Raw genomic sequence first — 23,058 nt, forward strand, 5'->3', positions numbered from 1 at the left:
GAAACTGGTAGATCGACCAATCAGAGTAGCCGTCGCATATTTGGACGCATATGAATCGAAAGAATGATTTCCATTGGTTATTTCTTTTAAGAACGTTTATTCACACACACTGTTGTGATGTTGAAACACATTGGGATTCTGAAGTGATGACCGCATATCACTAATATTGTAATACATAAATAAAAAAATATGTCACAAAATATATGCAAAAGCGGTCTAAAAATTTACATTTTAAGGTAACTTAAAAGGTCTAACATAATTTTGTACAAGAGATTAAACGTTTTGTTAATGTAGGCCTATTCCTTTATCTATTTAAAGTAGCAATACGGTATTATATAGTTATATATATATATATATATATATATATATATATATATATATATATATATATATATATATATGTACATTTCAAAAGTACATCACTACAGATTACAGAATACATGATTTAAAATGAAATTTGTAAAGTATTTCGTTAGATTACTCAAGGTCAGTAACATATTCTAAATACTTTGGATTACTTCTTCAGCACTGGTAGATTTTTTTTCACTTGTTTTTACTATAAAAACTGCCAGTACAGTAATACAAAATAATGTAATGTTAAAAATACATTCTCTGAAAAACCTAAACATCTTATGCAGTGTTGTTTCTAAAACAAGATCAATCAAATGTATCTTGTTTTAAGGATTTAAAAAAATATATTTTTAGATGAAAACAATACAAAAATTATTATCAAGAATATAATTTTTGCCCTAATATCAAAGAGCTTACTAAATTTCTTTTTTTCATGATCTAACATTAATTTTTTTGATAAATAAATATGACCGTGCCTGGTAACATGTGCATGTAAAATGTGCTAGAAATGGCATTTTAGCTATATAAGGTACTGTGTAAAAGTTTAGGCACTTGTGAAAAATGTTGCATGTCTTAAAAAATAATTACATAAATAGATTTCATGTATCACTCAATGTCATACAAAGTCCAGTAAACATAAAAAAGCTAAATCAATATTCGGTGTGACCACCTATGTCTTTGAAACAGCATACATGTTCCTAGGTACACCTGGACACAGTTTTACTTGGTTGTTGGCAGATATGTTGTTCCAAGCTTTTTGGAGAATTCGCCACAGTTCTTCTATCTATTTATACTGTCTCAATTGCTTCTGTCTCTTTATGTAATCTCAGACAGACACGATGTTCAGTGGGGGGCTTTGTGGGGGCCATGACATGTGTTGCTGGGCTCCCTGTTCTTCTATTGTAATCTTTTCTTTTTGCAAAATTAATTTTGGGAGTCTAACATTTATATTTCCTATTGACACACTAAAGCTGAAGATATACTTTTGCACAGTACTCTGTGTGTGTGTGTGTGTGTGTGTGTGTGTGTGTGTGTGTGTGTGTGTGTGTGTGTGTGTGTGTGTGTGTGTGTGTGTGTGTGTGTGTGTGTGTGTGTGTGTGTGAGCGTGTATTTATCACTTTGTGGGGACCAAATGTCTCCATAAGGATAGTAAAACCCGAAATTTTTGACCTTGTGGGGACATTTTGTCAGTCCCCATGAGGAAAACAGCTTATAAATCATACTAAATTATGTTTTTTGAAAATGTAAAAATGCAGAAAGTTTTCTGTGAGGTTTAGGTTTAGGGGTAGGGTTAGGTTTAGGGGATATAATATAAAGTTTGTACAGTATAAAAACCATTATGTCTATTGAAAGTCCCCATAAAACATGGAAACACAACATGTGTGTGTGTGTGTGTGTGTGTGTGTGTGTGTGTGTGTGTGTGTGTGTGTGTGTGTGGCGTGTATTTATCACTTTGTGGGGACCAAATGTCCCCATAAGGATAGTAAAACCCGAAATTTTTGACCTTGTGGGGACATTTTGTCGGTCCCCATGAGGAAAACAGCTTATAAATCATACTAAATTATGTTTTTTGAAAATGTAAAAATGCAGAATGTTTTCTGTGAGGGTTAGGTTTAGGGGTAGGGTTAGGTTTAGGGGATAGAATATAAAGTTTGTACAGTATAAAAACCATTATGTCTATGGAAAGTTCCCATAAAACATGGAAACACAACATATGTGTGTGTGTGTGTGTGTGTGTGTGTGTGTGTGTGTGTGTGTGTGTGTGTGTGTGTGTGTGTGTGTGAGCGTGTATTTATCACTTTGTGGGGACCAAATGTCTCCATAAGGATAGTAAAACCCGAAATTTTTGACCTTGTGGGGACATTTTGTCAGTCCCCATGAGGAAAACAGCTTATAAATCATACTAAATTATGTTTTTTGAAAATGTAAAAATGCAGAATGTTTTCTGTGAGGTTTAGGGGTAGGGTTAGGTTTAGGGGATAGAATATAAAGTTTGTACAGTATTAAAACCATTATGTCTATTGAAAGTCCCCATAAAACATGGAAACACAACATGTGTGTGTATGTGTGTGTGCGTGTGCGCGCGCTACGCTACGCTACGAACCTGGGGACCCGAGTTCGATTCCCGCTCATGGCCAACACCAGTGACGATTATCTGAACCGGTCCCGGGCCTCCCCTAGGTTGACTCAGCCTAAAATGAGTACCTGGTGCAGTGTGTAAAACATTGCCACTGGGGAGACAGGGCGGCCGGGCGTGGTGCTGGCCACCCACCCCCTCGTGTACTGTTCCGGCCTTCGTAGGTGCTCACTAACAGCACTTGTCCCTACAGTCTGTTAAGGCTAAATGGGAGATTTTTGTTTGTCTTTGTTGTGTGTGTGTGTGTGTATACAGTTTCTCACAAAAGTGAGTACTCCCCTCACATTTTTGTAAATATTTGATTATATCTTTTCATGTGACAACACTGAAGAAATGCTACAATGTAAAGTTGTGAGTGTACAGCTTGTATAACAGTGTACATTTGTAAATTTGCTAAAATAACTCAACACACAGCCATTAATGTCTAAACCACTGGCAACAAAAGTGAGTACACCCCTAAGTGAAAATGTCCATATTGGGCCCAATTAGCCATTTTCCCTCCCCGATGTCATGTGACTCATTAGTGTTACAAGGTCTCAGGTGTGAATGGGGAGCAGGCGTGCTCAGCATCATATCCAGAGGTTCTCTTTGGGAAATAGACATATGAGTGATGCCAGCATTGCTGCAGAGGTTGACGGGGTGGGGGGTCAGCCTGTCAGTGCTAAGACCATACCAAATTGGTCTGCCTGGCTGTCGTCCCAGAATGAAGCCTCTTCTAAAGATGATGCACAAGAAAGCCCACAAACAGTTTGCTGAAGACAAGCAGACTAAGGACATGGATTACTGGAACCATGTCCTGTGGTCTGATGAGACCAAGATAAACTTATTTGGTTCAGATGGTGTCAAGCGTGTGTGGCGGAAACCAGGTGAGGAGTACAAAGACAAGTTTGTCTTGCCTACAGTCAAGCATGGTGGTGGGAGTGTCATGGTCTGGGGCTGCATGAGTGCTGCCGGCGCTGTCAACATGTGCTGTTACATACTGAAGCAGAGCATGATCCCCTCCCTTCAGAGACTGGGCCGCAAGGCAGTATTCCAGCATGATAATGACCCCAAACACACCTCCAAGACGACCACTGCCTTGCTAAAGAAGCTGAGGGTGAAGGTGATGGACTGGCCAAGCATGTCTCCAGACCTAAACCCTATAGGCCTATTTCACAAAATGGTGACCGCAACCGGAAGTAGGGTAACGATTCTTCCGGTCGCGCCGCTGCTCTCTACGATCCCCATTCATTCTTGGACATTCTTCGCAAAATGGACTGTGAACAGCGTGTTTTTTCTCAGTCATTCATGTACTTGCCAAAAGTACATATATCCGATGATGTCCGTTTTGTTGACATTTTTCAGGGAGATGTGAAACGATCAAAACTGGACAAAGGTTACAAATTCTTTTTTGAGCAATTTATTTTTGATTACCAAGGTATGTATTATTTACGATAGGCGATTTACCTTTTGTTGGTTTTATGGATGAATTTCAAAGTGGTGTAATAAAAAACCGAGTTTTAACCATGTTTGTGTGTATTTGGACACTTCAGTCTCAAATATTATTGCAGGGACAGTGGTAATTAGGGCCAGATGTTATAGGTCGTTAAGAAAGCGTGAGGAACCACATCAACTTGAGGTAAATACATACTGGATTTAGCTAATGATGAATGGTATATTTTTTGATAACCAAGATAAATTCTACTTGTCTCAGTATCAATAGTAACGTCAGCAGCTATAGTTAGAAAAAACAAAACAATGTTACGTTCATTAAAATGGCATTGCACTTGATGACACTTACTATACCAATCTTCACCCACAAAATCAATAAATAAATAAATAGAAATGATGTCTGATTGTATGTGTGATATCTAGTGGCTTTAAAAAAAAAAATCATGTTATTTAGTTGTCCAGGAGAGTGCAGCAATCTTACACTAGATTATGGCTCATTTTCATGTCATCACCATGAATGAAACTAAGAATTGTACATCTTTACAGTAAATTTAATTTAACTTTGCTATTTTATCTAAACATGAAAATAATATATATAAATAAAATAAATAATAAAAAACTAATTTTACACTAATGATATTACATTTTAAAAAGTTACAAAAACATAAAATCTAACATATTGTATTGGATAATAACATGTTACACTCACCCGGGGGAGCGCGGCTGTCGTAATCGTGCTCCTGCACCAGCAGCGCGGCATCAGCACTTTCCACTTCTGCTTCCTCGAGTACACAACAGACACCTCTTTTTGCCGTCAGTGTCTGGCGTAATTTAACTTCTCCCCAGTTGTTCCAGGAAAACCGAGAAGGTACGGCCTGCGGTGTAAGATACTTACGACTGGACTCTCTAACACAGACTTCGTCCTCCGTGAAGTGCTTAGCACACAAAAAAGTACTGCCTTTCCTCACTGTGAACGTCGGCCCCTCCTCTCTTCGTATAGCCCATATCCAACGCCTTTTCAACATTTCATCGCAAGGAAAGCTGTGAAATGATAAATAGGGTTGTTTATTTTTCGAGTTGAAACATAAAGGTGCGCAACATGTCTGACTGCTTTTAGATTCCGCCATTGTTCTCCGACTGCTGCTGCTAGCGCGTTCACCGGAAAATAGTTTACCCTACTTCCGGTCTCGGCGGCCATTTTTGTGAAATAGGCTAATTGAGCATCTGTGGGGCATCCTCAAAGGGAAGGTGGAGGAGCACAAGGTCTCTAACATCCACCAGCTCTGTGATGTCATCATGGAGGAGTGGAAGAGGACTCCAGTGGTAACCTGTGAAGCTCTGGTGAACTCCATGCCCAAGAGGGTTAAAGCAGTGCTGGAAAATAATGGTGGCCACACAAAATATTTACACTTTGGGCCCAATTTGGACATTTTCACTTAGGGGTGTACTCACTTTTGTTGCCAGCGGTTTAGACATTAATGGCTGTGTGTTGAGTTATTTTGAGGGGACAGCAAATTTACAAGTTATACAAGCTGTACACTCACTAATTTACATTGTAGAAAAGTTTAATTTCTTCAGAGTTGTCACATGAAAAGATATAATCAAATATTTACAAAAATGTGAGGGGTGTACTCACTTTTGTGAGATACTTTGTACATTATATATATATATATATATATATATATATATATATATATATATATATATATATATATATATATATATATATATATATACACACACACACTTTTGTAAACAAAAACAACAGGTTACCCAACAGTTTCAGCCTTTTATTTATTTGGTAATATTGCTCATAATTTGCTCATACACCTTATAAAGTGTTATAGCTTACTAATACATTGTTATATTTAACCTATTCATAGTTGTACTTTAAAGAGTATAATGCATTATAACAATCAATATCCATTTTTTTTCTGCAGAAGTTTATTAAGTAAATTGTCCTGCAAAAGCAGCCTAGTACAAACAGTCATAAGGATTTATGACCATGGTAATCAACTGGCGGGTCCGCAAACCATTTTTTTATGGCCCGCGTGATGCTGTCATCACATAAAATTATTGAACGCGTTTGAATTCTGGGGTGTCAATATTGGATCATTTACGGTAATTATTAGTTTTTAAAAAATGGCAAACGGAAACAAATAATGAATTCAACAACAAATCCTCAATATAAATCTCATTATAAGAAACTGTATATAACATGAGTGCTGTATCAGTCTGCGCGTTTTGATAGAAACAGTTTGTGCGCGCTCTCAATCACTTTAAACATGCGCGCACAAACGTCACTCGTCCACACCAGCATGCCACTGCCAAAGCACAGTTTTGGCAAACGAGCTAAACGGAGATATATGCTCAGCATGTAATAACAGTAAAGGTTTATCCTGCAATAACAGAGTTGAGACGTCTTCTCCCAAATGCATAATTATTAGTTATTTATTTACTTAAAAATAACTCTGAAAAGAGGGTTTGCCTAATAGATAATGACGTCTCTTAAATGAGAACATCTTATGGGTGTATATTGCTTTTGTCACTTTATTTAAAGAATTCTTAATATATAACACAATTTTATATTATATTATTTTATATATATATAATTGTATATGTATATATATATATATATATATATATACACGGTATTAGTACTGTGCAGAAGTCCATAAGATGTTTCACAAAAGCACAAGTCTTAAGATGGTTAATTACATCTTCAGCTTTAGTGTGTCAATAGGAAATCTAAAAGTTAGACTCCTAATCATTACTTTTGCAAATAGAAAAGATTAGAATAGAAGAACAGGGAGCCCAGCAACACATGTCATGGCCCCCACAAAGCCTCCAAATTAACATTGTGTCTGTCTGAGATTATAGAGGCACAAGCAACTGAGACAGCCTAAATAGATAGAAGAACTGTGGTGAATTCTCCAAGAAGCTTGGAACATCTTATCTGCCAACAACAAGAAAAACGTCTCAGGTTACGACTGTAACCCTAGTTCCCTGAGAAGGGAACGAGACGATGCGTCGATGACGCTTTGGGAACGCCTTTGCGTGAACACCCCTGAAGCACGTATGTCAACTAGTCCAATGGAATGAATGAACGCCACGGGCGGGTGACGTCATGACCAGGAAAGGATATAAGCACATCCGTTGCGTTACTCGCGTTAGCTTTTAGAGCCGAAGCAAAGTCGATCGCAGGGATGCAGGAAGTATGGCAGGGCGACGCATCGTCTCGTTCCCTTCTCAGGGAACTAGGGTTACAGTCATAACCTGAGACGTTCCCTTACGAGGGAACTCGCGATGCGTCGATGACGCTTTGGGAACGATAATACCCAATACGCCATAATTACAAAATGCCAGATGATAAAAACTGTCGGCAAATCAGTAAAAAGCACCTGGGATCCTGGGGCAACTTCCAGGTCCAGGCTATAAAACCCCACGGAAGTTAGCGGCGAGGACCAACCTGCCGCATTAGAAACCTCCTGAAGGGAAACTCCTGATACGAGGGCTTTAGAGGCCGCCATACTTCGAGTAGAGTGAGCTCTGACCACCGAAGGGCACGGCTGGCCAGAGGACTCATATGCAAGAGAAATAGCCTCAGCTATCCACTTACTGATTAGATCTTCTCCACGGGGCAGCCCTGTGGACATAAGTGTCAAGAGATTCAGTTTTTCCTGGTCCGAAGATGTAAACGGAGGAGGACAGAATGCCTGCAGTACAATAGGCCTTGGAATATTGGTTGGCACCCTAGTTCGAACCACAGGCCTCAGCCTCAAGGTGCCACGAAGGAAACGAATAATCAGGGGGTCTCGACCCAAAGATGTCCTACCCACAGGGGTGTGGAAGGCCGCAATGGCCGCCACGTAAACCTTTAAGGTAGAAGGACATGAACCTGATGTAAAACGATACTGGAGAAACTCAAGTACTGTGTTGACTGAACAGTTAACTGGATCTCGCTGATGCTGGTGACACCAAGACGTGAAAAACTTTCCACTTAAGTGTATATAATTTCCTCGTGGCTGGAGCTCTGGAGCTAAGAATGGTCTCACCGACCTCAGTCGAGAGACCACTCTCTAAAAGTTGGGCCCCTCAGAGGCCAAACCCATAGGTTCCAAATCTCCGGTCGGGGTGAAATATTGTGCCCCCTGCCTGAGACAGAAGGTCTCTCCTGACGGGTACCTCGAAAAGAGGGCCGTCGAGGAGATGAATTAGGTCCACAAACCAAATTCGACTCGGCCAGCGTGGAGCTACTAATAATAGACTTACTCCGTCCTGGCGGACTCTCTCCAGAACTCCTGGGAGCAGAGCAACAGGGGGAAATGCGTACAGACGTAGCCTCGGCCACGTCTGTACCATAGCGTCCAACCCCAAGGGGGCTGGTTGCGTGAGGGAGAACCAAAGTGGACAGTGCGTCGTAAGCTGAGACGCAAACAGATCCACTTCTGCTTGGCCGTAAAATTCCCAAATGACGCCTAGGGGTGGAGTCTCCATTCCCCTGTCAGCACCTGCCTCGACAGGGTGTCTGCTCCTATTTTCTGGTACCCTGGGATATACACTGCCCTCAGGGAGATTATTTTACCCAGGGACCACAAGAGGATCTGGTGCGCCAATTTGCAGAGTGGACACGAGCGCAGACCCCCCTGTCGATTTAAATAAGAGACCACCGATGTGTTGTCTGTACGGACAAGCACATGATGGCCCCTCAGATCTGGGAGGAAATGTCTCAACGCATTGAAGACGGCCATCATCTCCAGGCAATCCAAGAGAGATGATGGTTCCTCCACTGACCCTGAGCTGAGCGGCCTTCCATTACCGCTCCCCAGCTGGTGAGAGAAGCGTTTGTCGAGATAGCAACTCGATGGCAAAGAGCTCCCAGCACTGGACCCTGGGACAGGAACCAATGTTTCCTCCATATAATCAAGGCGCGGATGCACCGCCGCGTGATCTTGAACATACGAAGTGGGTTCCCCCTCGGGGAGAACCCTCTGGTCCTGAGCCACCACTGCAAAGGTCTCATGTACAGCAGGCCAAAGGGGATCACATTGGACGCTGCTGCCGTGAGGCCTAACAGTCTCTCGAACTGTTTCACAGTGCGTGACTGGCCTAGCTTCAACTCTTTTGTGGCTGTGATGATAGCAGCTACACGAACGGGCGATAGTGTGGCCCGCATCGTGACTGAATCCCATACCACACCAAGGAAAGTGGTTCTCTGTAATGGAGAACGCACACTCTTCTTGGCATTGAGTCTCAACCCCAATTTCTTCGTATGAGCGAGAACGACATCTCGATGCCGAACCGCTGACTGCTCTGATTCCGCCAGAATCAGCCAGTCGTCGATGTAGTTCAGAATGCGTACGCCCTGCAGCCTGAGCGGGGCCAGAGCTGCATCTACGCACTTCATGAACGTGCGGGGTGACAGAGCTAGACCGTACTAAGGGTACCAGTCTCTCGAGACTGGCCTCTGGTGTTAAAGGAACAGCCACTTCAGTGACCTGAAGCATATTGGCAGGAAACAACCAAACTGACTGTTTCTGAACCCCCCTCAGAGGGCTCACGTCCGACGCAACGTCGAGTCGACATTGCGCCGAACTTTCGCTGGATACCACTGCGCCCCGAAGCACCAAGGGTGGTGGGGTTGGCAGACTGGTCCCATGAGGACCCCGAAGTGGAGCGGGCACCGTATTCTGAGGTGTACACCGCTCCGCCCTGTTAAAGGAACAGCCACTTCGGCGACCTCAAGCATATTGGCAGGAAACAACCGAACTGACTGTTCTTGAACCCCCCTCAGAGGGCTCACGTCCGACGCAACGTCGAGTCGACATTGCGCTGAACTTTCGCTGGATACCACTGCGCCCCGAAGCACCAAGGGTGGCGGGGTTGGCAGACTGGTCCCATGAGGACCCTGAAGTGGAGCGGGCACCGTATTCTGAGGTGTACACCGCTCCACCTCAGTTGGGGCTGTCCTCGATGGTCTGACGTTCATAGCATCAGGACCTTTTTTTCTGAGTCGAAGCCTTCTTAGCCGTAAGTACAGTCCTCAGATCCGGCTTAGACTTAGCCGACTTCGGCTGAGAGTGTTGGCTCGGTCCCCAAGATTTCGGGGAAGCACGAGACGCAACACTTATTTTCTGTTGCACATGGTGCGAGGAGCTTGGCTGGGGATGCTCATGCCCAGCATCCCCAGGGGGATGGACTCGGTGAGGAAGGAATTTTTTAAAAGCCTCAGATTGTTTTCTGTTTTCTAGAAATCTTTCAACAACCGTATTCACCGAGTCACCGAAGAGACCAGAGGGAGACACAGGGGCATCTAAAAGAAAAGCCCGCTCTTTATCTTTAATCTCTGCAAGATTTAACCAAAGATGTCTCTCAGTAGCTACGAGGGCTGCCATAGACCGCCCAATAGCACGGGCGGTCTCCTTCGTAGCTCTGAGAGAAAAATCTGTAGCCCGACGAAGTTCTCGAATTTCGTCGGGACTAACTCCCTCATTCCTATCGATATCCCCCAGCAGATCTGCTTGATAGGCTTGGAGCACTGCCATCGTGTGCAGACAGGCTCCAGCTTGACCTGCTGCCGTATAAGCCTTACCCACTAAATTGGATGTGGTTTTTAGTGGTTTATTCGGCAACACCGGATCCTTCAGGGACGATGCTGACACAGGAGTCAGATAGCTCTCGAGCGTCTGTTCCACTGGGGGCATTGACCCATAACCAAAATCTTTCAGCCCCTTAATATTTGAATATGTGTGAACAAGGGGACTAAAAAGACGTGACGAATAGGGTTTATTCCATGATCTACATAGCTCACTATGTAGATCAGGAAAAAATGGAAGGGCCCGTGATTGAGATGAAAGATTAGATGCTTCTAGAAAACGCTCGTCTACTTTGCTTTTAGGACGAGTATCTCTTTTTTCTGCTGGCCAGTCAATATTTAATTTACCAACAGCACGTTATCACCTCAATAAGCTCCTCATATGCTGGGGAGAGGGATGACGAATCCTCTCCGCTTATTGTGTTAGTGTTTGTGTCACTCTCATGAATGCTCATTAACTCTACCTCCTCAGAGCTAGAGCAAAGAAGCATCGGTCTCTCTTCCCGGGCGGAAGAAGCTGCAGCGCGGGCTTCCGACACCGGCAAGAGAGCAATGGATCCCTCGGGTAAAGGAGGAGATAAGGCAGAGCCCGTCTCCAACCCCGCAGAGAGATCCATTTGCGAACCCCAAGAGAGCCTTCTCCGAGCTGCCTCGGCAGCCGCGGGTCCAGAACCCTGAGGCTCGCGAACCTGTCCATCATCCTCAAATGCGGACAGACGGGAGCGGAGCATGCGGAGCGGCAGACGCTCACAATGGTGACAGTCAGCCCCCTCGAAAGCTGACATCGCATGCTCCACTCCCAAACAAACTACACAAAGCTCATGTGTATCTCCACCCGTGATATAACGAGGGCAAGGAGAAGCACAGGCTTTAAATAGTTGTTTCGCCATAATATTGATCAATATAAAGAGAGACAGACAACAATAAATAAGACAGACAGTTTTGACACAGAGCACTTTGCTGAGGCACAAAAGCTAACGCGAGTAACGCAACGGATGTGCTTATATCCTTTCCTGGTCATGACGTCACCCGCCCGTGGCGTTCATTCATTCCATTGGACTAGTTGACATACGTGCTTCAGGGGTGTTCACGCAAAGGCGTTCCCAAAGCGTCATCGACGCATCGCGAGTTCCCTCGTAAGGGAACTGTGTCCAGGTGTACCTAGGAGAATTTATGCTGTTGTAAAACAAAGATGGTCACACAGAATATTGGTTCAGCTATTTTATGTTTACTGGACTTTGTATGATATTAACCAATAAATAAAAACAATTTATGTCATTATTTTTGAAGACATCCTCACAAGCGCTAAAACTTTTACACACGTTACATATATATATATATATATATATATATATATATATATATATATATATATATATATATATATATGTGTGTGTGTGTGTGTGTGTGTGTGTAATGCATTATAACTTCTGCAGAAAAAAAACGAATGTTGATTGTGTCATGATGCCTTATACTCAAAGGTATAACTATGAATTAGTAAGTATTATAATGTTTTATGATCTAGGTTACAATCATTTATGAGAAGTTATAACATATAATGAGGTATTTTGTGATACATAACTAATGCATTATAATGCATGTATAATAACGTTACAATGCACAATGGAAAGTGGTAACATTTCAGTTAGTTAGTTAGTTAGTTTTTTAATTTTTATTTCACATATCAAACTGCATTTTTTCCCCTTTCAATGTATATAAGATGTTAGTTGTACTTATGACAATAAAGTAGCATCTCTTCTACTCTACTCAACATGTTGTGAGCAAAAGCCAACAGATCATGTGGTTTATTCATTGATGTGTGTTTATTTATTTGTTTACTGACAAAGCCATTACTGAACAAAAGCATATGGCACTTCAGTTTCACCACTACACTCCATGCCGTGAACAAAACTTTTATATTTGATTTAGATTTTTTGATATTTAGATTTTTTTTAACATTTGGGTATAAAGGATGCTCTATTGTGATGCATGAATAATGCTGAATGTCTCGTGTGAAGTGATGCAGAGGAGACTCACGGTGGCGCGCGAAGCTAAAGGATTGTGTGTGTCTCTGGCCTGAGGTCACCACGGGTCACCGCCTTTCACATGACAACACATCGTCCGGAGGATCAACATTTTTTCCCATCAACGTAGGAATTTCAAATCTCGCATATGTGCACAGTACATGACCCAAGTATACTACAATGTGCATATAATTCAAATGGGATTTAATTGCAGAGTCATTGCAGCTACAAAAAATAAAATTAAATAAAAATAAATAAACATATATATATATAAATTAAATTAATACAAAATAGTAATAAACGTTAGGGCCCACTTGTCTGTAAAATAGTAACACTTTTACACAGTAATTTCCCAGTTACACGTTAGCAATAAATCCAAGCTACTTTTAAGACCTCTTCAGTCAGTTGATGTGAAATATATATTGAAATCTCCACATGAGGGCGCTTTGAAATTAGGAATAAACTGATTCAACCGACTGTGTGTTTGGCAAAACGCCTTGTTGCACGATTTGTTTTAATCATTAATGATCTAATCATGTCATGGGAAGGTCATCAGTATTTATAGCTAAATATCCTACACGATACATTTATCAAATTAATACATCATTATAAATTACAAAAACACCTAAGAAATAAAAAAAGAGGTGTTTGAGTTGCAAAATACCCAGAAAAAGGTTTGAAACAGCGGGAGATAGTAGCACAGGGTAACAGGTAGGACTTATTAAATCACTAATAAAAAAAAGCTTTGCCTTGGCAACCTTTCGCACAAGTGAAGGCATCCCCTCCTGTCCAAAAGGAAAGCCCCAGACTGGTTAGTCTGTCTGTGAAAAAGTCTTAAGTTTGGGATATAAGGCGAACTGTACTGCTGTAATCAGGGTGACATGCATGACTGCGCTCTCCTAATTCTCTTTCACATGGATAGATCCTTACAGACAGAGTTCAGCTTTCAGGTAGCCTCTCTTTAAGACCGTGATCCCCATACAGAACCATGTTTGGACAGCTTTAAACTGTTCTGTGGCACAGCAATGAAACAGATCTTTTCATATCAGTAATTAAGTGAAAAGTATTATGAGAAAAGTGTTTACATTTCGATGGTGTTATTATAAGGTTCACATTTAATGATTTGAAATACCATAAGATTGTCATAAATATATTTAGATGAAGAAATATAACGAGCAGCAACACGCTTTATAATATATAAAATATGTGAGTATCAGATAGAACATAGAAAATAATATAGATAGTAAATAAATAGTGATAATGATTTACATAACTGATGTATAATATCTATATATTTTAATAATATACACACACACACACACACACACACACACACACACACACACACACACACACACATATATATATATATATATATATATATATATTATATTTAAATATTATTATAATTATTATAATTATTTTTTAAGTGAATTCGATAATGCCCGTATTATTTTACGCAATGGTCAGAATTTTGTAAACACATTCAATTTCAGGTGTTTGAGACCTCGAAACATAATTATATACTGTCTTAACTTTAAATATTGAAAAAAGTAACTAAAAAAGCACTCATTTTGGGATGCGTACAAAAATGCTTTGGTGAATGTTTTCTAGATTTTCCTTTAAATACATCTATATACCCGTTTTCTGGCACACAAACATGACTATAGCACACACACTCATTTTTAAGATGTTAAAATACAATAATCTTTTGTAGTGTTTTGTTTGATGTAGCTAATACTGGACAATTAAATTAGCTTACATTGTGATAGGGGAAAAATTCTCTTGAATTATTGCTTTTTCTTTACACGCACGTTAAAAATAATAGTCACATTACAAAACTTGAGAATCCGAAAAAAAAAAAGTCAAAAAGGTTTGTTGTGTCGGCTCCAAGGACCGTTTGCACAAAATCTTGTGATAAATTCAACAATAAAAGTAATGGGATTTTATGCTTTAGTATACTTCACTGATGCTTTTCTTCTTGCGCGCTGTTTAAAAAACTCTATATTGCTTTGGATCCCAAAGAGCTTTAATTCTTTAAAAGAAAAAGTCCTCACATCTTTGATTTTTCACTCCACGATGCACACATGATCTCATACTGACGGCCAGCCTTCAGGATTAAAACGTTCCCAGTGAAAAAAGCAGAAGAGCCAGGCGTTTTGGCGCATGAAGCCTGAGACTGGGTGAACACAATAAACCTGTTGTTAACCTTGCTGTGAAAATATGTTTGATGAAAACAGCCAATTGTTGTATGAAATGTATTCAAGTATAAAATAATGCCCTTTGTTGGGCACAAACTTGAGCAATGTGCGGGTACAAAAGTCTCCTGTGGCATGAATTGCGCTTTGGCGTCGCCACTTGGCGCGTTACCCAGACCCCTCTATACGCGATTGTTTCTTTCTTTCTAAAGACATTTACCGGATCAAAACATGCTGTTAATTCGATCAGAAAGCTTCACCCTTCACAACAATACCAGAATAATTTCTCCCAAAGTTTGTTAAGTTGACCGAAATTAGGCAAATGAATAGGGGTCTCCAAGCGCAGGTGACGGAGAATAATGCGCGTCAGGACCAGCTGCATTCTTTATTTCTCCTTTTCTTTTCTTTCACTGCATTATTAAAATTTAGGCCAATGAAACTATTCATTCCGCTCAATAGACATTTTCTTATAGGATAATAGGATACAAATCGAGCCCCTGTGAAGGGGATCCAGCGGTGGGTAACCCTCGTGTGCCAAAGACGGCTGGAGTCTCTAACATGGTCGGAGGGGCCGCTCGTGTGCCAGTCCGGGTCCCCACACCTGCCGAGGCCCTTAACAAAACTAGAGAATGTAAACAAAAACCCGGCCGTAGCCCATGAAAGATGGACGTGTCACCAAGTCGTGTGAGAAACGCCGCGAACAAACGGGGGTACTCCGTCTCCAAAAGGTCTCCCCTGAACTCGGCGGAACAGCCTATTATGTGCTTACTTAATTACTATAATAACAGTAGACAGGCTTTAAACCTGAGACGGGCTTGGGATGGAAGTTAAGATCGCTTGCTGGGACCCATAAACAAGCGATCGTGTGAGGAACGCGACGTGGAACAGAAATAGACGCCTTGTTCAGGGGGCTTTGTTTTCATTGCGCGCGCTGCGCTCACGAGGCTCCATCTTGGTTCACGTCTCCAGCGTGAGCTCTTACTATGCAAATAATATTCGACAACTCATTACGTGTCTTTAGATAGGCCACGTGGATTAACAAAGTAGGTCTGCCCCCCGCTAGTCCACAGCTTCAGGTTTTACTATTTCTTTAACTGATCCTAAATGCACACATTAACCAAAAGCTTGCACTTAATCCCATGGAATAATTTAGGGCCATGAATGCGCGAGTCCTCAGGGTGAGCGCTTTATAAGCGGCCGCTTCCAGTCAGCTCATCTCAGTCTCAAGCATCTGGAAAGAGGGGAACATACATAGTCCAGCTACAACACTGTTTACAGTTTTTCCACATTTGTTTTTCTACTATTTGCCAATTGATGGCGTCCAAGATGAAGGATCGCAAGGTATGTGGAGACATTCGTGGCGCACGCATGGTGCCAATGATCCCTTGCAAATAATGTCCCATATGGGTGTTATACTTTTATTTTGATCACTGCTAGTAATGCATTTTATTGACTTTTTTTTTTTTTTTGTATTTATTATTTTTTTTAATTATTATTATTTCAACAATGGAGCAATATTGTAGCCTACAAAAGAGCATTGCACTTTAGTTTTTTTTTTAAAGTGTACTACGGCAGTGTTTCTCAACCTGGGGGCCGGGACCCACTAGGGGGCCTCACCACACTGCCAAGGGGGCCTCAAGTTGACTTAAAATGTATTTAAATTAATAAATATAAAAATCATTAAAATAATTCAACTTAATTAAAATGCTAAAAAAATACTTTAAGATGTATGGCTACAAATTATAAACAGACTCTCTGAAACTTCAAGAATAAAATCAGACACATCTAGTTTCGGGAGAGGGGGCCTTCAAATATTGTCTTGGAGAGTGGGGGGGCCTTGGAGTCAAAAAGGTTGAGAACCACTGTACTACGGTATACTGCAGATATTGCTCGATTTTACTATTCTTATAAACAAACAACATTAATTTCTGCAATGTATTGTTTATTATAAAATTCTCAAATTCTTGCTATGTTAAATGGATTTCCTCCAATGATATTCCGCATTGCGCGTGCGGCAGCAGATCGCGTCACAAAAAATTGATTCCAGCGCAAGTTTGGTTTATAGTATGGTTTTGAATAAGTTATTCTCCCGAGTTTCTCTTATACACCATAACTATACCAGTAATGGATTGATTAGGCTACTTTTTATATTGGGCGATTATCCAACATTAAATTGCTTTAACAGAGCCATTATATCTGTTTAGTCACATTATGCAACTTGTTTTCTTCCCACAGAGAACTCCAGTGTCTCATAAGGTAATTGAGAAAAGAAGAAGAGATCGAATCAACCGATGTCTAAACGAGCTGGGAAAGACAGTTCCAATGGCACTGGCTAAACAGGTGCGCCGCTAAAGCAATATTTGCCGTTCTTTAATGGCAGATGCGTTTTCAGATGTTTTGGTTTCATTATAGCGCCTTGATGTTTGGTAGAGAAATATATGATGACTCTGTATTTCAACAGAACTCTGGCAAGCTCGAGAAGGCAGAAATCCTGGAGATGACGGTGCAGTATTTGCGCGCGCTCCACTCCGCAGACTTCCCGCGCGGTAGAGAAAAAGGTGCGTAAGAATGAAATCAAGAATCAGCCACTCAACTAAAATTGCATTTGATTCGAATATAAATATGAACGATTTTAAATAAGAGAGCCTTCGCTCGAACCAATTATCCAAAGCCCTTTCTTTACCTGACCGTGAATTTATCTATCATTATTTTCTCAGGTGAACTACTGACAGAGTTTGCGAATTACTTCCACTACGGCTATCACGAGTGCATGAAGAACCTAGTGCACTACTTAACCACGGTGGAGCGAATGGAGACCAAAGACACCAAGTACGCACGGATCCTTGCTTTCCTACAGTCCAAAGTCGTTACGGAGCCCGTGTTTGGCACTTTAGGCACCATCTCACCAGACCCTACGGACCTCCTGTGCCAGTTGGAGTATCAGAGTCCAAGCCCCACCGAGGCTGTGTTTCAGAAAAGCCCACCCGGACACTTTACCTGGCACAGCTCGGCGCGGAGCCCCACGCTCGCGTATCCAGCGGTGTCTCATCAGCACAGCGGATACTTATCACCGGTTCAGGGACTAGATCATCATTATATGAACCTCATCGGTCACTCGCATCCCAACGCCTTCAGCTTACACAATGCACAGCACGCTGCTCTGTAAATAAATCTGTTTTTGTCCGTAATTTATATACTGTATGTGTACATGTAATATTTTAATATGTAGATATTAAATAAAACAAATGACGCTTGAATATGATTCTGTTTCTTAGTGTGGTCCTTGAAGAATGGTTCAACTTTTGTGCGTTAAATTGAGGAATCACTAACTGATTTCTTAAATAAGCTTCTTTTATCCACTATTTGGGCAAAATCAGAGTTAAAATATTAGTTGGTATAGGTCTGCTATACAATTAAGACCAGTAAACATGGGCTTGCTTATAACAAAGAGCTGTTGAACAAACCGCTTATTTTAAATAAACAGGCAATTTATTATGTAGCTCTGATTTTCTAAACTGACAGCAGATACAGCAGAGAAGAGTATAAAAAAGATTATAGGATTCCTGTTGGGAAAGCTTTAACTCACTGTGGTTTAAATTGCACAATAGGCTACATTGGAATAAGTCAAAGTAGGAAAATCTTAATAACAATAAATGATGAAACAGTGCTAACATAGTCCACTAAAAAAAAATCCAAGTTCAAGTTGATTGAACTATCCAATGTAGAAAAAGTTGAGATTACTTAAAACAATCAATAAAGTCAACTCTCATGCCATTTCAGTCAGAGCAACTTACATTTTTTAAACAGTGAGCACATACAATGTTAAGTTTGGTGGTGAGGGTAGAACTTACAGGCTTTTGAGCATGCTCAGTTTAATCACTGATGCTCAGTCCCGAGGAAGCCATTTGTGGCAGAATGATGTCTTTAGAATTATGTGCATAATAATATTTTGCTGGAAAAAGTTGTTTTGTTTAACGTCACCATCAGGGAGATTATTGTTCGCTTTGATGAAGTTGACTTGATTCTAAATATATGAAATATTTCTACTTGTAATCTTCAGCACTTTTAAAGTTGGATGAACTGTTTGGTACATTGGTGGGGCTGACACATTATCTTATGTAGAAATTTAGATTTTCTAAATAAATAATATATTTTTACATTATTTGAAAGAATATTGAACATTTTGGACAGCTGTAATTAAAAATGCAAGTTTATTGAACTTGACAATCATTAATATTTTTGAGTTTGCTGAACTTTGCTACCAACTTGAATGTTAAGTTGGCACAACTAATTTGCCTGAGTCAAAAAATGCTTTGCAGCTGGTTGCTTTACTTCTGTATGTTTACTAAACGTTTTATTTTGCACAGTTTATTTCTGTATTCAAATCCACTAAAAGTAAGAAAATGATTAAATCTTGTACAACTGGATATTATTTGTGCAAAGTTCATAATAATGTAATTAAATTTGAGTTTCGTATAACTTGGAGGAATAGAACCTTTAGAGTCGCACGATTTAAGATTTCAAACTTATTCTTCCATCATTAAAATCTTTAAAGGAATATTCCAGGTTCAATACAAGTTAAGCTCAATCGACAGCATTTGTGGCATAATATTGATTACCACAAAAAATCATTTAAACTTGTTCCTTCTAATCTGTAAAAAACGTACAAATCTGGGTTGCAGTGAGGCACTTACAATGGGAGTGAATGGGGCCAATTTTTGAATGTTAAAATACTCACTGTTTCAAAAGTATAGCCACAAGACATAAACAATGTGCATGTAAACATGATTTTAGTGTAATCTCTTACTAACTTTTTCTGTGCAAAGTTATAGCCAATTTTACAACTTTGTTGCCATGATGATATAATGTCTACAGACCCTACAACCCTAAAATGACTGTATAAATTACAATTTATACAACTTTACAGCTCAAATAATACATGGGTTTTAACAGAAAAATTAATGCAAGTGCTTTTATAAAATTATTAGCTTCAAATTTCTGCCTTTAAACCCTCCAAAAATTGGCCCCCATTCAATTTCATTGTAAGTGCCTCTATGTAACCTCGATTTTTGCTTCTTTTTTTTTTTAAGAAAAGGAGCTTGTATTGAACCTGGAATATTCCTTTAATGCATAGAGTCATTTCGGACATTCCCATTTTCCTCATTTCCAGTTGACATTGGTTCAAACTCTTTTGAAAGCGCTGAGGCTAATTTTCTCATTCTCATGATCAGTGCGCTAGACTGTGTAGTCTCTAAGATTAACACTTAGCGTAACGGTCTGCTGGTCTGAGACCCCTTGATTGACAATAAGCCCCTTTTTAGGGGTATAAATTTGGACACATATCCAGACCCCAATCCTTTCTCAGTATTTCTTCCACATATATTTAAATGCAAAAAACAAATCAGATTGGTAAACACTGGGTGTTTTTAGGATGGAGTCAGGATTGGGTAAATACATGTTTTAACCAAATGAGGCAATCAAAATATTTGTCTCTTCCCTTGCATAATCTTTCTGTTTCTCCCCGCCTTTCTCTCTAAAATTTGTCAACTTATGTAAATCTTTCTTCTTTCTTTTCTTTATTTATATAGCACAATTAAAAACAACACAAGGTTGACCAATGTGCTTTACAACAGAGCAACATAAAAAACACACAATTATTGTGTGATGAATTATAAATATTTTGAGAATTATTTTAACAAAATAAAATAATGCGTATTCAAAATAACCACTTCAGAAAAGGATGCACCATTTTTCCTGTTCATTTCAGTCACATTTGGTATTTTATAACATCTAAATTATTCTATAAACAAAACAATCTCCTCTGTGATTTGATTAGTCAACATGAGCCCACTTTGAACATTTGAACAAATCTATTTAGTGGGGGATTTAGCCCCTGCAACAAGTTACAAAAACAAACACTTTGTCTCAAAGTAAATGGGATAATTTCAGAGCTTCTCATTAGGTACATAATTTGAAAAGTGAATAAAAGTTAAATCAAATTACCTCAAAACCATTGCCTTTAGGCAATGCACGCGACCTCATGGATAAGAAATAGTTTGCAGTGCATAGTGACAAACAGGTGTTTTGGAAATAGCTGTGGAAGGTTTTGCTGTAATTTAGTGTTTTATAAATTTTTTTAAAAAAAAAAACCTATACCATGTAAGCAAGTTTCTCTTATTTCAGTGATGTCACTTTTCACCACAGCTGCCATATTTGTGACAAAAAGGATATAATGGTGGTGAATGGGGAAAAAAAAAAACTGAGAAACCTTATCATGAAAAACATCAAAAATGGCTTTTGGTCCATGCCCAGTCCCAGGAAAGGTGCACACAGGTCTGAAGACAGCACACATATTCATCTCCGTATGCTGACAAGTCTGATGTGTGAACGGCGAATACACACGCCAGCCGAAACTGTACATAACCGTAAACATCTCTCATTCAGAAGTTACAAATGTTTTTGTTTTGTTTTCTGGACTGATTTAGTCACAGTATTTAAAAAACATCTGTGATGATCCCGTCTGTATTAATGTAGGAAAGGTTATGTCACATGAAACAGGTAAATATTGGCCTCTTATATTCAGTGGTGGCCAAAAATATTGTCGCCCTTGGTAAATATGAGCAAAGAAGGCTGTTTTTAAAATCTGCATTATCCTTTTGATCTTTCATAAAAAAAAAACCCAAGAAAGTCTAAACTTTAATTGAATTAAAACTATTAAAAGAGGGGAAATATCTCATTATTAAATAAAAAAAAAAAATTCTCCAAAAAACGTTGGCTGCAATTTTTGACACCCCTAGAAATTCTTATATGTAAAATATATCAGAAGTTCCCAATCATATTTAAAAATGTTTAGTGCAACTAGGAACATGTAATTGTTCAGCCATGACTTCCTGTTTCACAGGGGTATACATATTAGGTAACACACAGGCCAAATTCCCTTACTCATCAATCAGAGTGGGTTAGACTAAAGAATATATTTCTGGTGTGTGCCAAAAGGTTGTTGAGCTTCGCAAAATGTGAAGTGGCTATAAGAAAATAGCCAAAGCATTGAAAATGCCTATTTCCACCATCAAGGTAATAATTAACAAGTTCCAATCAACTGTAGATCTTAAGAATTGGCCTGGAGGTTTGGGTAGCTCAGTGAGTATTGACACTGACTACCACCCCTGGAGTCGCAAGTTAAAAACCAGGATGTGCTGAGTGACTCCAGCCAGGTCTCCTAAGCAAGCAAATTGGCCCGGTTGCTAGGCAGGGTAGAGTCACATGGGCTATCCTCCTCGTGGTCGCGATTAATGGTTCTCGTTCTCATTGGGGCATGTGGTAAGTTGTGCATGGAGAGTACATGTGGACTCTCTGTGGAGTAATTGACAACAAGCCACGTGATAAGATGCACGGATTGACAGTCTCAGAAGCGCAGGCAATTGAGACTTGTCCTCCGCCACCCGGATTGAGGTGAGTAACCATTGAGGTAGTGGAAATTGGGCATTCCAAAATGGGAGAAATGGGGATAAAAATATAAAAATAAAAAAATAATCGGCCTGGAAAATGCTGTGTATCTATATTGTCTCTTCGTACAGTGAGTAGGATGGTTCAAGTGGTGAAAAAAATCTCCAAAGATCACAGCCGGAGTATTGCAGAAATTAGTTGGGAAAGTAGTCTAAAAATATATCAGACATCATCTACATCACCACAAGTTGTTTGGGAGGGTTTCAAGAAAAAATGCCTCTGATCTCATCCAACAACAAACTCAAGCATCTTCAGTTTGCCAGACACTACTGGAACTTCAAATGCGACCGGGTTCTATGGTCAGATGAAATAAAAAAAGAGCTTTTCAGCAGCAAACACCAGGGATGGTTTGGCGCACACAGAGATGAAGAAGTATCCAATGCCCATGGTTATGTGTTGCTGGATCTTTAATGTTGTGGGGCTGTTTTTCTGCCAGAGGTCCTGGACATCTTGTTCGGATACATGGCATCACGGACTCTATCAAATACCAACAGATAAAATTCAAAACCTGGCTGCCACTGCCAGAAAGCTTACAGGGGAGTCTGGTGCAACTTCACCTACAGGCAAGGTGCATGGAAAAGACAAAGTAAAATTGAAGAGGATAAATGCAGCAACACATGTAGGAGGGAGAAATTTATAAGACAAAAAAAAAAAAGCTTGTTTCGGCACACAAGCCTTCATCAGAGTTTACAAAGTTTAAATAGAGAAAGCTTATAATGGGCCCCTGTTGGATCTTCCAGCAGGACAATGATCCTAAACAAACAGCAAAATCAACACAAAAATGGTTCACTGACCACAAAATCAATGATCTGCCAT

The 23,058-nt window shown here is 40.0% G+C and overlaps 1 protein-coding gene across 1 annotated transcript; it reads left to right on the forward strand.

The window, feature by feature from the left end:
* The first annotated feature begins 16,035 nt into the window (after positions 1–16,035).
* Positions 16,036–17,902, forward strand: LOC127651779 (hairy and enhancer of split-related protein helt). The gene is made up of 4 exons (XM_052137788.1): positions 16,036–16,077; positions 16,972–17,076; positions 17,198–17,294; positions 17,454–17,902. Exons 1-4 carry the CDS (start codon positions 16,051–16,053, stop codon positions 17,900–17,902), a joined length of 678 nt encoding a protein of 225 aa, XP_051993748.1. The 5' UTR covers positions 16,036–16,050.
* Positions 17,903–23,058: the final 5,156 nt, after the last annotated feature.

This window comes from Xyrauchen texanus, chromosome 11 (assembly GCF_025860055.1).
Source record: "Xyrauchen texanus isolate HMW12.3.18 chromosome 11, RBS_HiC_50CHRs, whole genome shotgun sequence".
Classification (NCBI taxonomy): Eukaryota; Metazoa; Chordata; class Actinopteri; order Cypriniformes; family Catostomidae; genus Xyrauchen; species Xyrauchen texanus.